Genomic DNA, 12,500 nt, shown 5'->3' on the forward strand with positions numbered 1-12,500 from the left:
CCCTCCCTCCCCCCTCTCTCCTTGGGTTACAGGGACAGGGTAAGTGCGCGCGCGCGTCACACACACGCACAGGCCTGGTCTCATATGACGCTTGTAAAAATTAGGCTAGTAATGAGTGAAGGAAAGCAGGTGGGAATGAAGGAATGAAAGAAGGAATGAAGGAAGAAGGAAAGAAGGAAGAAAAAAGAACAGGGATGCGAAGGAAAGAAGGAATGAAGGAAAGAAATTAATACACGGATGGGACACGAAGAATGAAGGAAGGAGAGAATGTAAAGAATGAAGGAAGGAAAGAAGTAAAGAAGAAACAGAGGAAAGAAGTAATGAAGGAGGAAACAAAGGGAGGAATGAAGGAGTGTAAAGAATGAAGGAAGAAGGAAAGAAGGAAGGAAAAAAGTAGAGAGAATGAGAAGGAAAGAAGAAATGAAGGAAGAAATAGAGGGAGGAATGAAAGAAAGAAGGAAAAAACAGAAGGAATGGGAAGAAAAGGAATGAAGGAAGAAATAGAGGGAGGAATGAAGGAAAGAAGGAAGAAATAGAGGAAAGAAGGAAAGCGGAGGAATGAAGGGAGAAACAGGAAGGAAGGAAGGAAGGAATGCATAGGATGGGAGAGGAAGAATGAAGGAAGAAAGGAATATAAAGATGAAAAGAGGGAAAGAATGAAGGAAAAAAGAAAGAAAAGAAAAATAGTGCATGGAAAGGATAGAAAGAATGAAGGAAGTGAAGGAAGGTTTAGAATGAAAGAAAAAGGCAATGAATGAAGAAGAAATGAAGGAAGGAATATGTAGAATGAGAGGAGAGAAGAAATTAAGGAAGAGATGTATAGAACGGAAGAAGGAAGGAAGGAATTGGAATGCAAAGAATGAAGGGATGGATAGAATGAAAGAAAATGAAGGAAGGAAGGAAGAAATTATACACAGACTTCTTATTCTATGCACTGCTTTCTTTTTTCTTTCATTTCCTTCTTTCTCTACATTTTTTTTCAATTTTTCTTTCCGTGTATTCACATTTATGCCCTTCCTCTCAAGCCATCACTGAAAAAACACAAGAAAAACACACACATTGGAAAACTATTAAACACACACACACACACACACACACACACACACACACACACACACACACACACACACACACACACACGAGAAACCACAAAACGAACGCAAAAACACATCAATTAAACCTTAAAAGCCACACAATTCTTAACATTAACTCCTTACACACACACACACACACACACACACACACACACACACACACACACACACACACACACACACACACACACACACACACACTCACCTCGGAACCTCCCACAAGCTTTCCTCTGACTCTGAATGGCTCGAGAGAAGTGTAGAGTCTTTATGCAAACATTATCTTAGCTTTGAAGTGGCAGGGACAGTGAGACCAGCCTGCCCTCGCCTCTACCCCCCACACTGAAGGGAGAGCCAGGAGAGGTGATAAAATGTGTTGTTCTCACTCGCTGGTGTTTGGGAGAGCAGAGAGAGAGAGAGAGACAGAGAGAGTGAGTGAGAGATGACAATGATCATATTATAAGTGTGTCTTATCAGAAGTGGTGCTTTGTATTGTGTGTGTGTGTGTGTGTGTGTGTGTGTGTGTGTGTGTGTGTGTGTCTATCTGTCTGTCTGTCTGTCTGTGTCTGTCTGTCTGTGTCTGTCTGGTATTTATTTGAGAGAGAGAGAGAGAGAGAGAGAGAGAGAGAGAGAGAGAGAGAGAAACGAAAAATACAATAGACACAGGAAGAAAGAGAAAGATAGACAGACAAACAGACAGATAAAATAGATGATAAAAAGACGAATACAAATAGTACACACACACACACACACACACACACACACACACACACACACACACACACACACACACACACACACACACACACACAGATAACAAACAAAGGTAATGATGACATGTTATCGTGTGTAGTTACCGGGACACACACACACACACACACACACACACACACACACACACACACACACACACACACACACACACACACACACACACACCAGACACAGTAATAAAACACCAAAGTATCATCTCGTTTTTCTAGCAATACACCACCACCATCACCACCACCACTACCACTACCACCACCACCACCAAGTAAGAGGTCAAAGTTAGTGTATCTTCATGTTTGCTTTGAAATTACAGCTTTTTTTAATGTTTTTCTTTTTTTTCTGTTAGTGAAGAAAATTATGGTAACTTGATGAAAATTCGTGTTATTTCTAGTTAGTGTGTTTGTTGTTGTTGTTGTTGTTGTTGTTGTTGTTTTTGTTGTTCTTTTGACTACTACTATTACTCCTTTCTTCTTCTTCTTCTTCTCCTCCTTCTTCTAATTTTAATTCTTTCGCTATTTTTTATTATTCATCCAATTATCACTATTATTATCATCATTACCACCACCACCACCACCACCACCACCATTATCATCATTACAATTCACATCTAGTTACGGGTTCTCTCTCTCTCTCTCTCTCTCTCTCTCTCTCTCTCTCTCTCTCTCTCTCTCTCTCTCTCTCTCTCTCTGGGGACTATCAGTTAAATCTCATCTTTGTTCTACCTCAACCTTGGGACTGTTTGGCGCGTGCTGACACAATAACCCTTAAAACCACCCTTAGAACACCATCACTTAGGACCGTCTCTCCCTTGCACCTTCTCTTGCATTGCTCTCGGTACCTCAAAGGAATACGAGACTAAAAGCAGCAGTGACTAGAGCCGATAATTGGTGGTGTTTTGTAAGGTTATCGAGCAGTGGCTATGATAATGTTTAAATGGTTCTTATCAGCGTTGTTCTTTGTATTTGTGAAGGGAATTGTATAAAAAAAGAAAAAAAAGAATGATACAAAGAGAGGTTCGATAAGCGCCGAGTTGTGAAGTTTGCCGAAAACTGAGATTCCTTCACGAGACCGGTTCATATTGGTAGCTGAAGGGACGATGCTACAGTTATTGGCTGGTGTTGAGGGATGGTGTTGTAAAATGGTGTTGAATGTTTTTAGGCTAGTGATTTATGTTGTAAAATGGTGTTGAGAGATGATGTAGATGGTGTTGAGGGAAGATGATGATGTAAAATGGTGTTGAATGTTTTTTTAGGCTGGTGATGTATGTTGTAGAATGATGTTGAGAGAAGAATATGGTGTAGATGGTGTTGAGAGAAAAATTTTGTTGTAGATGGTGTTGAGAGAGGAAGATATAGAATGGTGTTGAGAGAATGTGTTATAGAATGGTGTTGAGCGAAGAATACGTTGTAGGATGGTGTTGAATGTTTTTTTGGCTTATTTTTATGTTGTAAGCTGGTGTTGAGAGAAAATATTGTAGAATGGTGTTAAGAATGTTGTAAGTTTGTGTTGCGAGAATGTTGTAGTAAGGAAGTCAACGAGTGGTCTTCAAACTCTGGATTCGCGCTCGTTATTTTCAAAGGCCACAATGAAATCCAACACTTCAAATAGGCACATTTATTATCAACTCAATTTATACATTTTTTTTTTTTTTTTTGCAACCATCTATATTTCGCGGTAAATAGGAATAATAGTATTTATTTTCTTCTTGAATTAGTTTATGGAGTGAGTAGAAATTAAATATTGAAAAAAAAAACTCGTGAGGTAAAAGAAAAAAAATCGTTATCCTACTCTCTCTCTCTCTCTCTCTCTCTCTCTAACCCTTGCCTCCCCACAAGCATTACCTGTCATGCTCCTTCAGTGATTCTTTCTGGCGCATATCGCTGTTATCTGCGGCGCGTGAAGTGGTCCTGGTAGCCCCGCCGCGCCGTGCCAGTAGCGGTGTGGTCCTGGCTGGCCTTATCGCGGGGCAAGATAGCGGTGTAGCGGGCATTGTGGCGGCCAGATGTCTCTTGTAAGCGCGTGCCACACTTGCTGATACGTGGACGATGGGGGGGAGGGAGGTAAGGGATTTGAGAGAGAGAGAGAGAGAGAGAGAGAGAGAGAGAGAGAGAGATTACAAAAGATTAACGTTTTTTTTTTTTTTCATTACAAGATTGTGTTTATGATGTTTGTGCTTTGTTTCTTTGTTACTATCTATTGTTATTATTATTATTATTATTATTATTATTATTATTGTTAGGATGTTTCCAGCTTTTTATTGATTCTTATGCATTTATCTAGTGTCATATCTTGCCTTATTTTATTTATTATTTACTTTTATTATTTTTTCCCCCAGTATAATGAAACCGCATCTTTTCTCTTCCTCAGGATCCGACAAATGCTCACTCATCTCTCATCAAAGAAGTAAGTAACCCTCTCTCCTTAATCAGTATGGAAATTCTCTTTTTTCTTTATCACTGGGACATTTCTTTATCTTCTTCCATCTTCTTGACCTAATAAAAATACCATTCATTCCCTTATCCTTTACTTATTCCTTTCTCTAATCACATTTTTTTCATCAGTATATATATTTTTCTCTAATTTATTCTTATTGTCTGTAATACTGGGACATTTCTTTATCTTTCATCTTCACCTTACCCTGGTCAAAATGCTAGTAATCCTCCCTCATCCTTTACTTATTCCTTGTTTTAATCAGACATTCACTCATTTTTAGTAATTAAATTTTTCTCCTTTCTCTCCTTTTTGTAATACTGGGACATTTCTTTATCCTTCATCTTCACCTTCTAGACCTGATTAAAACACAATACTACTTCACTCATCCATCCCTTACTCATCATCCCTTGCTTTAATCATTTGACCTGATAAAAACACAATACTTCACCCATCCATCCTTTACTCATCTCTTGTTTTGATCATTCAGTACATAAATTTTTCTCCTTTTCTGTTGGGACGTTTCTATATTTTTCATCTCACCTTCTTGGCCTGATAAAGATTCTAATAGTACTTTGCTCACCCATTTGTTTCATCATTCACTCATCCTTTCCTTTACATTTTTCTTAATTACCAGCATCCCTCACCTTAACTTTAGGATCAAACGGACATACTGGTTCACTCATCTCTGTTTAATCAGTGTGTGTGTTCACTTAAAATAGAAAAAAATAAATAAACTAAAACAGGGAATGGTACAGAAAGTGAAGGTGCTAGTATAAAGTACAAACACAAGATACACAGAACTGAACACTTAAATACGGCATCTTCAGTTTGACACAAAGTACTCCTAGTAATAGTGTTGGTTTGTACACCGTAACACCAACAAAACAATGTCAGGCTGCTACTTTAACTCTTAACATAAAAACTGTCAAGATTTTTGTATTTATCGTCCACTAAGACTTAAAACTTAGTACATGTGAATCTGGTGAAGTGTATTGGTGATGTTAAATTATTCTCCCTAACCTAAATGATCAGTTTCCCTAACAAATTAGACAAATTGAACCTTTCACTCTCTATTTTTTGTACATGAACAGGAAAAGTAAGGAGTGGGAGGAATATGAAATTAAGAATATTTACATTGATGGAGTTTGACAATGTTTGGAAATAGATCTAAAAAAGTATGTAGACAAAGAATGTGTGTGTGTGTGTGTGTGTGTGTGTGTGTGTGTGTGTGTGTAGAGAGAGATGGAGATAAGTAGAATATGTATGGAGATATATAGATAAAAGGATATGTAGTATGTATGTATGTAGATAGATGGACAGACAGAAGGATATGTATGTAGATAGATGAAAATACCCCCAGCTGATGGCTTCCTTAAGAGTAACTGAGCACACACACACACACACACACACACACACACAGATTGTAAGATTGGATAAGTGTAGATATGGAGACGGGGCCACACGAGCGTAAAGCCCAGGCCCTGTAAAACTACAACTCTCTCTCTCTCTCTCTCTCTCTCTCTCTCTCTCTCTCTCTCTCTCTCTCTCTCTCTCTCTCTCATATCCACCGCCCACAGTATGTTTACAAACCCACAGTCACTCACCACAGACCCTCCCTCCCCCCCACAGACACACAAAACAAAGCCATCAAAATTTACAAAAAAAATAACAAAACACATCATACACACAAACACAAACATTCAACTAACAATACTAGTAATGTCTCATTAGGGGCACTAATATACCATTAAGGGAGTCACCAGCTGGCATCATAGAGTTAGCATTCCAGACTAAAAGAAGTGATAAGTCAGCCGGGACATTCATATATATAAAATTTATATATACACAATAGAGTAAAAACCTAAAGAACATTTATTTGTATTTTAAAATGAAGTGTTAACCTAATATAGGCTATTTTATATGATTTACCTTCACTTGTTACTCTCTCACTACAAAGTATGAATCACACTCACTCGTCACAGCCTCTCTTTCACCATAGACTCAAAACACAATCACCCATCACAGCCTCTCTTTCACCATAGACTCAAAAAACACACTCACTCATCACAGCCTCTCTTTCACCATTGACTCAAAACACTATACTTACCACACACACACACTGTTCATCCATCACTGGGAGTCACACAACGGTACACAGGAGACTTAACTGCTGCCTAACACAAACATACAACTAATCCCTTCACAATCTGCCACTATTATAAAAACACTACTGGTCTCTGCTTCTCTTCTCCTCTTGGTCATCTTACTGCTGGCACTCCTCCTCCTCCTCCTTCATTCTTGTGCTTCCTCCTCACTGAAAAGGAATACAAATTTTAGTTCACATCACTGTTTATCATTTCTCCTTAACTCTTCTATAGATTTTCCACTTTATTTCTTCCTCAATCTCAGTCTTGTAGGTGTAGTGTGTCTACTCTAAAGTGGCTCCTGGGTCTTGGTTTGAATGGTGCCCCAGGGAAAGTGTGGTTGTCAGACCTTGAGGCAAACCATGAGCTATCCTTGCCATCAAATTAATTATGTTATCAATAATGTTATTAATAAGGTACAATGTTTTAAGTCCCATCAAATCAATGATGTTATCAATAAGCTACAATGTTTCAAATCCAGGAGCCATTTTACAGAAGACAGACTATAGCTAGGAGTGTATCAGGTGTGACACTTTGCCATTAACCCCTTCAGTACTGGAACACATTTCTTACCTTGAGAATTGAGTAAAACAACACCATTCTATTTATATCAAGAAGGGTCTATGGAGGAAATTAATGGCCACAGTCTTCACTATTTTAATCCTCCCCACCCCCCATGAGTTTCTGAAGCTGTATGAAATCACCAAATGGTAAGCATAGTGAATATAGAAAAAGTGTCATGGTACTGAAGGGGTTAAACTGTCAGTGGGTCAGAATATTAGCTTTTACCATTCCTCCTTCACTCTACAGATTTTCCCATGTGTTCAGCTTTCTTCCCTCACTCTGTCAATATAAGTCTTCTAGGTAGCTAAGAAAATATCAGGGGTCACATTTTCCTACTAAACTGTCAGTGAATCAGAATTTTAGCCTTTACCATTCCCCCTTCACTCTACAGATTTCCCACTTGTGTTACACTTTCTTCCCTCCCTCTAAAAGTCAGTTTAAGTTTTTTAGCTATCTAAGAATATATATGTTTAAGTTTCCTAGCTATCTATCAGGTGTCCCATTTTGCTATTAAATTGTCAATGTGTCAAGTATTTCTCCTCAATCTTAACTCTTCCCTCCTCTGATCTAGACAAGCACCAGCACCACCTGGCTCACCTGGGGGCCAAATGGACCAACTGTCTCTGGCACCTTCTGCAGCGGGTACCACTCCATGTCCAGCGTCAACACCTTGCTGATCAGGCACTCCCCAGGCTGGGAAAACACATGGGGAGGAATTAATTAAACATTGCAGAAACTCACACACACACTCACTCTCTCATTAAACTCCCACTCACGCAAGCTCACTCACACTCTACTCTACACTCACATCAGGGCAGATCCCGACGAGAGCATCAGCGTTCTGGTAAAACTCTTCCTTGAGTGAGATAACAATGGTCTGCAGTTGCTCCTTCTTCTCCCGGATGTAGGACGCCACCTTGCCAATGTTGGTGTTGTCCAGCGCTGCATCGATCTCATCCAGCACAAAGAATGGAGCCGGCTGGTAACTGTGCCAAGGAAAAGGGCTATTACTCCTCTTCCTTCATAAATATACTACTACTTACTACTCTCATTCTTGGCTGGTAACTGTGCCAAGAAAAAGGACTCTTACTACTCTATCAAGGAGATAAATATTACTTGGCTGGTAACTGTGGTAATGAGAGTCTTACTTCTCTTCCTCTTTCTTGGTAAATACTACTACTACTCTTACTTTTACTCCTCTTTGATAAATATTGCTACTATTACTCCTCTTCCTCTTTCTTGATAAATACTACTACTACTATTATATGTGATGGATTCCCTCTTATTCTTATTATTTACTGACAAACACCACCACACTATCTCTATCTCTCTCTCTCTCTCACCCATGCACCCACCCATCACAGCCCACAGCACCACCACCACTCTCTCTTTCTCTCACAGCCCACAACCCTCCAACACAAATACACAAATACACACACACACACACACACACACACTTAAAAATCAGTCAGTTGAATAATACCATCACCTCTCTCCCCCTCTCTCCCACCTGTGGATGCCAAAGAGCAGGGCCAGGGCAGCGATGGTCTTCTCCCCGCCAGACAGGTTGGACATGGGCTGGAACCGTTTGCCGGGCGCTACACAGTTGTAGTTGATGCCGTCCAGGTAAGGCTCCTCAGGGTTCTCTGGCCCCAGGAACGCTTGTGCTGACGGGTTCTTGGCCAAAGCCTAGAGTAGAGGGTGGGGTTAGTGAGATGGTGGGTTGGTGTGTGTGTGTGTGTGTTTACCTAGTTGTAGTTTTACAGGGCCTGGGCTTTATGCTCGTGTGGCCCCGTGTCTCCATATCTACACTTACCATATTTTTCTTTAAAACTATGCACACTCATTGCTGACACCACTTCCTCACTCACTATTCCAAGTCTCAACACATCTTTGCGGGAAACTATATTTTTTTTACATCTCAGACATCTGCCCTGGTGTGTGTTTTAGTGTTTATTTCATGGCTTAGTGTTTTATTTTAAGGCTGTATTGCTATATCATTTGTGGTCTAATACAGTATTTATGAAAAACAGTATTTGCAATATCTATGTGGTATCAAACTATAATTCTGTAATATTTGTGTGTTTTAAGACTTTCTGCAATAGTTAGTCTGTGTCAAAACTATTTATGAAGGCTTTGTTTTTCTGAGATAGATAATCCAAAACACCACTCTCTCTCTCTCTCTCTCTCTCTCTCTCTCTCTCTCTCACCTTATAGATGCCGTCAATCTCGTTGGACACGTGCTCAAAGAAAGCCATGAACTTGTCGTAGCGTTCCTTCTTGGCTCGCTCAAACGCCTGCTTGGCTTTCTTGGCTCTTTTCCGGGCGTTGTCAAATTCTGAGTTGGTCTCCTGCAGCTTCTCCCGCGCCAGGTCCAGCTTCTGCATCGCCTTCATGTTAGGCGCCTGGCGGGGGAGAAAGGGAGTGAGTGGGGAGGAAATGAAGGAAGAGTGAGTGATAAATGGAAGGGGAGTAGAAAAACGAGAAAGAAAGGAGTGAAAATAATTAAGGGGAGTGAAGGTAAAGAAATGAAAGAAGGGGAGGGAGTGATAAAGAAATGAGGGAAGGGTGTGAAAAATAACGAAGGTGAGTGAAAAATAGAGGAATGAGGGAAGGGTATAGTGGAAGATAAAAGATGAGTAAAAATAAAAGAGGGAAAAGAAATAGAAAAAAGAAATGGAGAGTGAAAAATAAAGATCAAAGAACAGGAAAGTGAAAAAAAAAAAAAAAAACGGACAAGATAAAGTAATATAGCAGATAACAAACCAGCCTTTTTGTAGCATTTTAACACAACAAACAAACAAACAAAAAAAAATTACACTCCTCCTACACAAACCAAACAGAAACAAGTACACACAAAACACCTAAAATAGCATAATGAATAAATAAGTAAATAGATAAATACTAATAACGGCAAATAAATAAATACCAATAACAGCACAAAAATAAAATAAAAAAACCCACAAAGACAGCAAAATGTTCACCTGGATGCGCTGGATGGTGTTCATGAGGTCGTTGATGTGTTTCTGCATGCGTTTCTCCGCCTTGTGCACATCATCGGCATCGTCCAGCTCCTTGTGGGTCTCGGACAGCAGCGAGTAGTCCATCACTATGCGGGACTCCTTCTCGTACATCATCTGTGCCGGGACGGGGAGGTGTGTGAGATGAGAGGGATGAAGGGAAGGGAGAAGAGGAGAAAAGAGAGGGGCCAAGAGAAGTGAGGAGAGGAGAGAAAAGGGGGAGTAGAAGAAAAGGGAAAAAAATAAATAAAACAGAAGAGGATATGAAAGAAAAAAAAAGAGGGCCAGAGAGAAGGGAGGGGAGGGGCAGAGAGAAGTGAGGCAGGGTATGGTGAGATGAGGCATGGACAAAAGGGGAGGGGAGTGAGGTGAGGGGTGGAGGATAGGGGAGAAGAGGAAAGGAAATGAGATGAGAGAAGACAAAGATAAGGTAAGACTTAATTTTTAGAAAAAAAAATTAAGAGAAAAGAGGGAAAAAGTTACGAAAAGAAATAAAATCAAGAAAAGAATGAATTAGGAGAGGAGAAGAAAAGGAAAAAGAAAGCACCACTAACACCCACCACACAAAAACAAGACCAATGAAAAATACCAAACTCCCCATTCATTACCTTTACCTCCCTACCCTTTACTCCCCCTCCCCCTCCCCACCTGTACCTTCCCACACTATCCTCCCTCCCACTCATAACCAGTCAAACCTCCACAAACAACTCCCCATACTGTACCCCTCCCCTCTCCCCCACCCTTAACATTTACCTCCCCACCCCCTCACCTTTACTTCCCCACACTACTACTCCTCCCCACTCTCTCCTCCCACTCATACCGATACTTCCCCACCCTTCCCTCCTCCCCTCTCCCCACCCTTCCCTCCTCCCCTCTCCCCACCCTTCCCTCCTCCCCTTACCTGTGTGTTCATCCCGAAGAGTACTCTAAGGTGGATTCCCCCGCCTCCCTGCCCTCGTTTTCTATGTCCTCCATGTTGCCGCGAGTCATGGGCAGCAGAATGTCGTCCATCTTGCACTGCTTCAGGATGGAGTGTCTGTGGGAGAGGGAGATGGGGTGTTCAGGAGGGAGGGAGAATGTGGGAGGAAGTTAGATGGAGTGAGTGAGAGGGTAAATTAGAAAGGAGAGGGAGAGGGGGTGATGGTGGGAGGGAGGGAGGAGAGGAGAGGAGAGAAAAGAAGAGACGAGACAAGAGGAGAGACAAACAAAGAAAAAAATTAAGTATAAAAAAAAGAAAATAAATAATAGAATAAAAAGAAGGTAAACTAGACATTATCACAAACAAAAGAAAAGAAAAAGCAATAAAAAAAAAGCCAAACACAACACAAACATTACCTCTCTCCTCTCTTCTGCTCCATCTTGTGTTCCGTTGAGTTGATCTGCTTCTGAACACTCTGGATGTCCTTGGCGATGGTGCCCACCTCTCGCCGCGCCTTCCCGATCTCCTCGTCCATCTCATCCAGCTCGGACTTCTTGGCCAGCTTCTCCGATCGCTTCTTGTCCAGCTCCCTCATTGACTTGTCTATCTCTGCCATCTGTACAAAAGGCAAGGCTGGTGTGCTGCTTGCTTGCTTGCGCTCTCTCTCTCTCTCTCTCTCTCTCTCTCTCTCTCTCTCTGAGCTCTCTCAGTCACACATTCTTTCATTCCTTCCTTTCTACCTCTTTTTTTTCTCCTCTCTGCCACATATTCTTGCATTCTTTCATATCTCTCCATCTCTTCCATCACTTTTAAACTTTCCTCCTCTGCTATACCTCCCTCTCTTCTCTCCATTGCACTCTCCTCTCTGTTAACCTTTCCTGTATATCTCCCCATCTGTCCTGTTCATCCATTCCTTGCATCTCTCCCTCTCCTCTTCCTGGTGGTGGTGGTGACTGACCTGCTTCTGCTCAGCCTGCTTGGCCTGCTCCAGGGCATCCTCGTCATCCTGCACGGCCCGCTCCCAGCGCGCCACATTGCTCTGTGTGTCCCTGGACCGCTCAAACTCCAGCTGGTTGAGGATTCTGTTCTTTTGCTTCTCAAACTCGAAGCGTCTGTTGGCACGGTCGGTCTGCGCCTGCAGCTCCCGCTCCTCATACTGCCGGATGTTGGTCACACCGATGCTCTTGCAGAAGTCTGCGAAGACTACGTCCTCCACGGTGTTCATCTTCTCCTTGACGTCGCTCATCAGCGCCTCCCGCTCCGACATGGTCTTCTCTATGTCGTGCAGCTGTGGCTCGAAGGTGTCCAGCTCCCCCTTCAGCCGGTCAATCTCCACCTGCAGCTGTGCGATCTGCTTCTCCGTGGTCTCCTTGTCGGTGCGGGAGTACTTGAGGCGGGTCTCGATGCCCCTCACCTGCGACTCCACAGTATTCAGCTCAGACTCCTTCCTGGACTTCTTCATGGCCTCCCGCAGCTCCTCCGTCAGCTTCTCCTTGGAGGCCTTCAGGTTGGACAGGTGCTTCTCATCCCACCGCTTGGCCTTGCGTGCCAGGTCCAA

At 41.9% G+C, this 12,500-nt stretch overlaps 1 protein-coding gene and 1 long non-coding RNA gene across 2 annotated transcripts in view; one reads left to right on the forward strand and one right to left on the reverse strand.

Annotated features, from left to right (window-relative positions):
* The window catches only part of LOC123511657, a 15,444-nt gene extending 6,087 nt beyond the window's left edge, over positions 1 to 9,357 (forward strand). The window contains exons 2-5 of the long non-coding RNA XR_006676894.1: positions 4,230 to 4,265; positions 7,575 to 7,985; positions 8,529 to 8,629; positions 9,221 to 9,357. This is a non-coding gene — a long non-coding RNA (uncharacterized LOC123511657). The remainder of the gene's footprint in view (positions 1 to 4,229; positions 4,266 to 7,574; positions 7,986 to 8,528; positions 8,630 to 9,220) is intronic.
* The window catches only part of LOC123511555 (structural maintenance of chromosomes protein 1A-like), a 35,307-nt gene continuing 28,597 nt past the window's right edge, over positions 5,791 to 12,500 (reverse strand). Inside the window, 10 exon segments of the mRNA XM_045267563.1 lie at positions 5,791 to 6,609; positions 7,601 to 7,696; positions 7,812 to 7,989; positions 8,514 to 8,692; positions 9,214 to 9,408; positions 9,988 to 10,140; positions 10,925 to 10,941; positions 10,944 to 11,059; positions 11,359 to 11,558; positions 11,901 to 12,500. The exon segment at positions 11,901 to 12,500 is cut by the window's right edge and continues 397 nt beyond it. Of these exon segments, the coding sequence (XP_045123498.1) occupies positions 6,607 to 6,609; positions 7,601 to 7,696; positions 7,812 to 7,989; positions 8,514 to 8,692; positions 9,214 to 9,408; positions 9,988 to 10,140; positions 10,925 to 10,941; positions 10,944 to 11,059; positions 11,359 to 11,558; positions 11,901 to 12,500 (1,737 nt within the window). The 3' untranslated portion in view covers positions 5,791 to 6,606.

This window comes from Portunus trituberculatus, chromosome 4, assembly GCF_017591435.1.
Source record: "Portunus trituberculatus isolate SZX2019 chromosome 4, ASM1759143v1, whole genome shotgun sequence".
NCBI lineage: Eukaryota > Metazoa > Arthropoda > Malacostraca > Decapoda > Portunidae > Portunus > Portunus trituberculatus.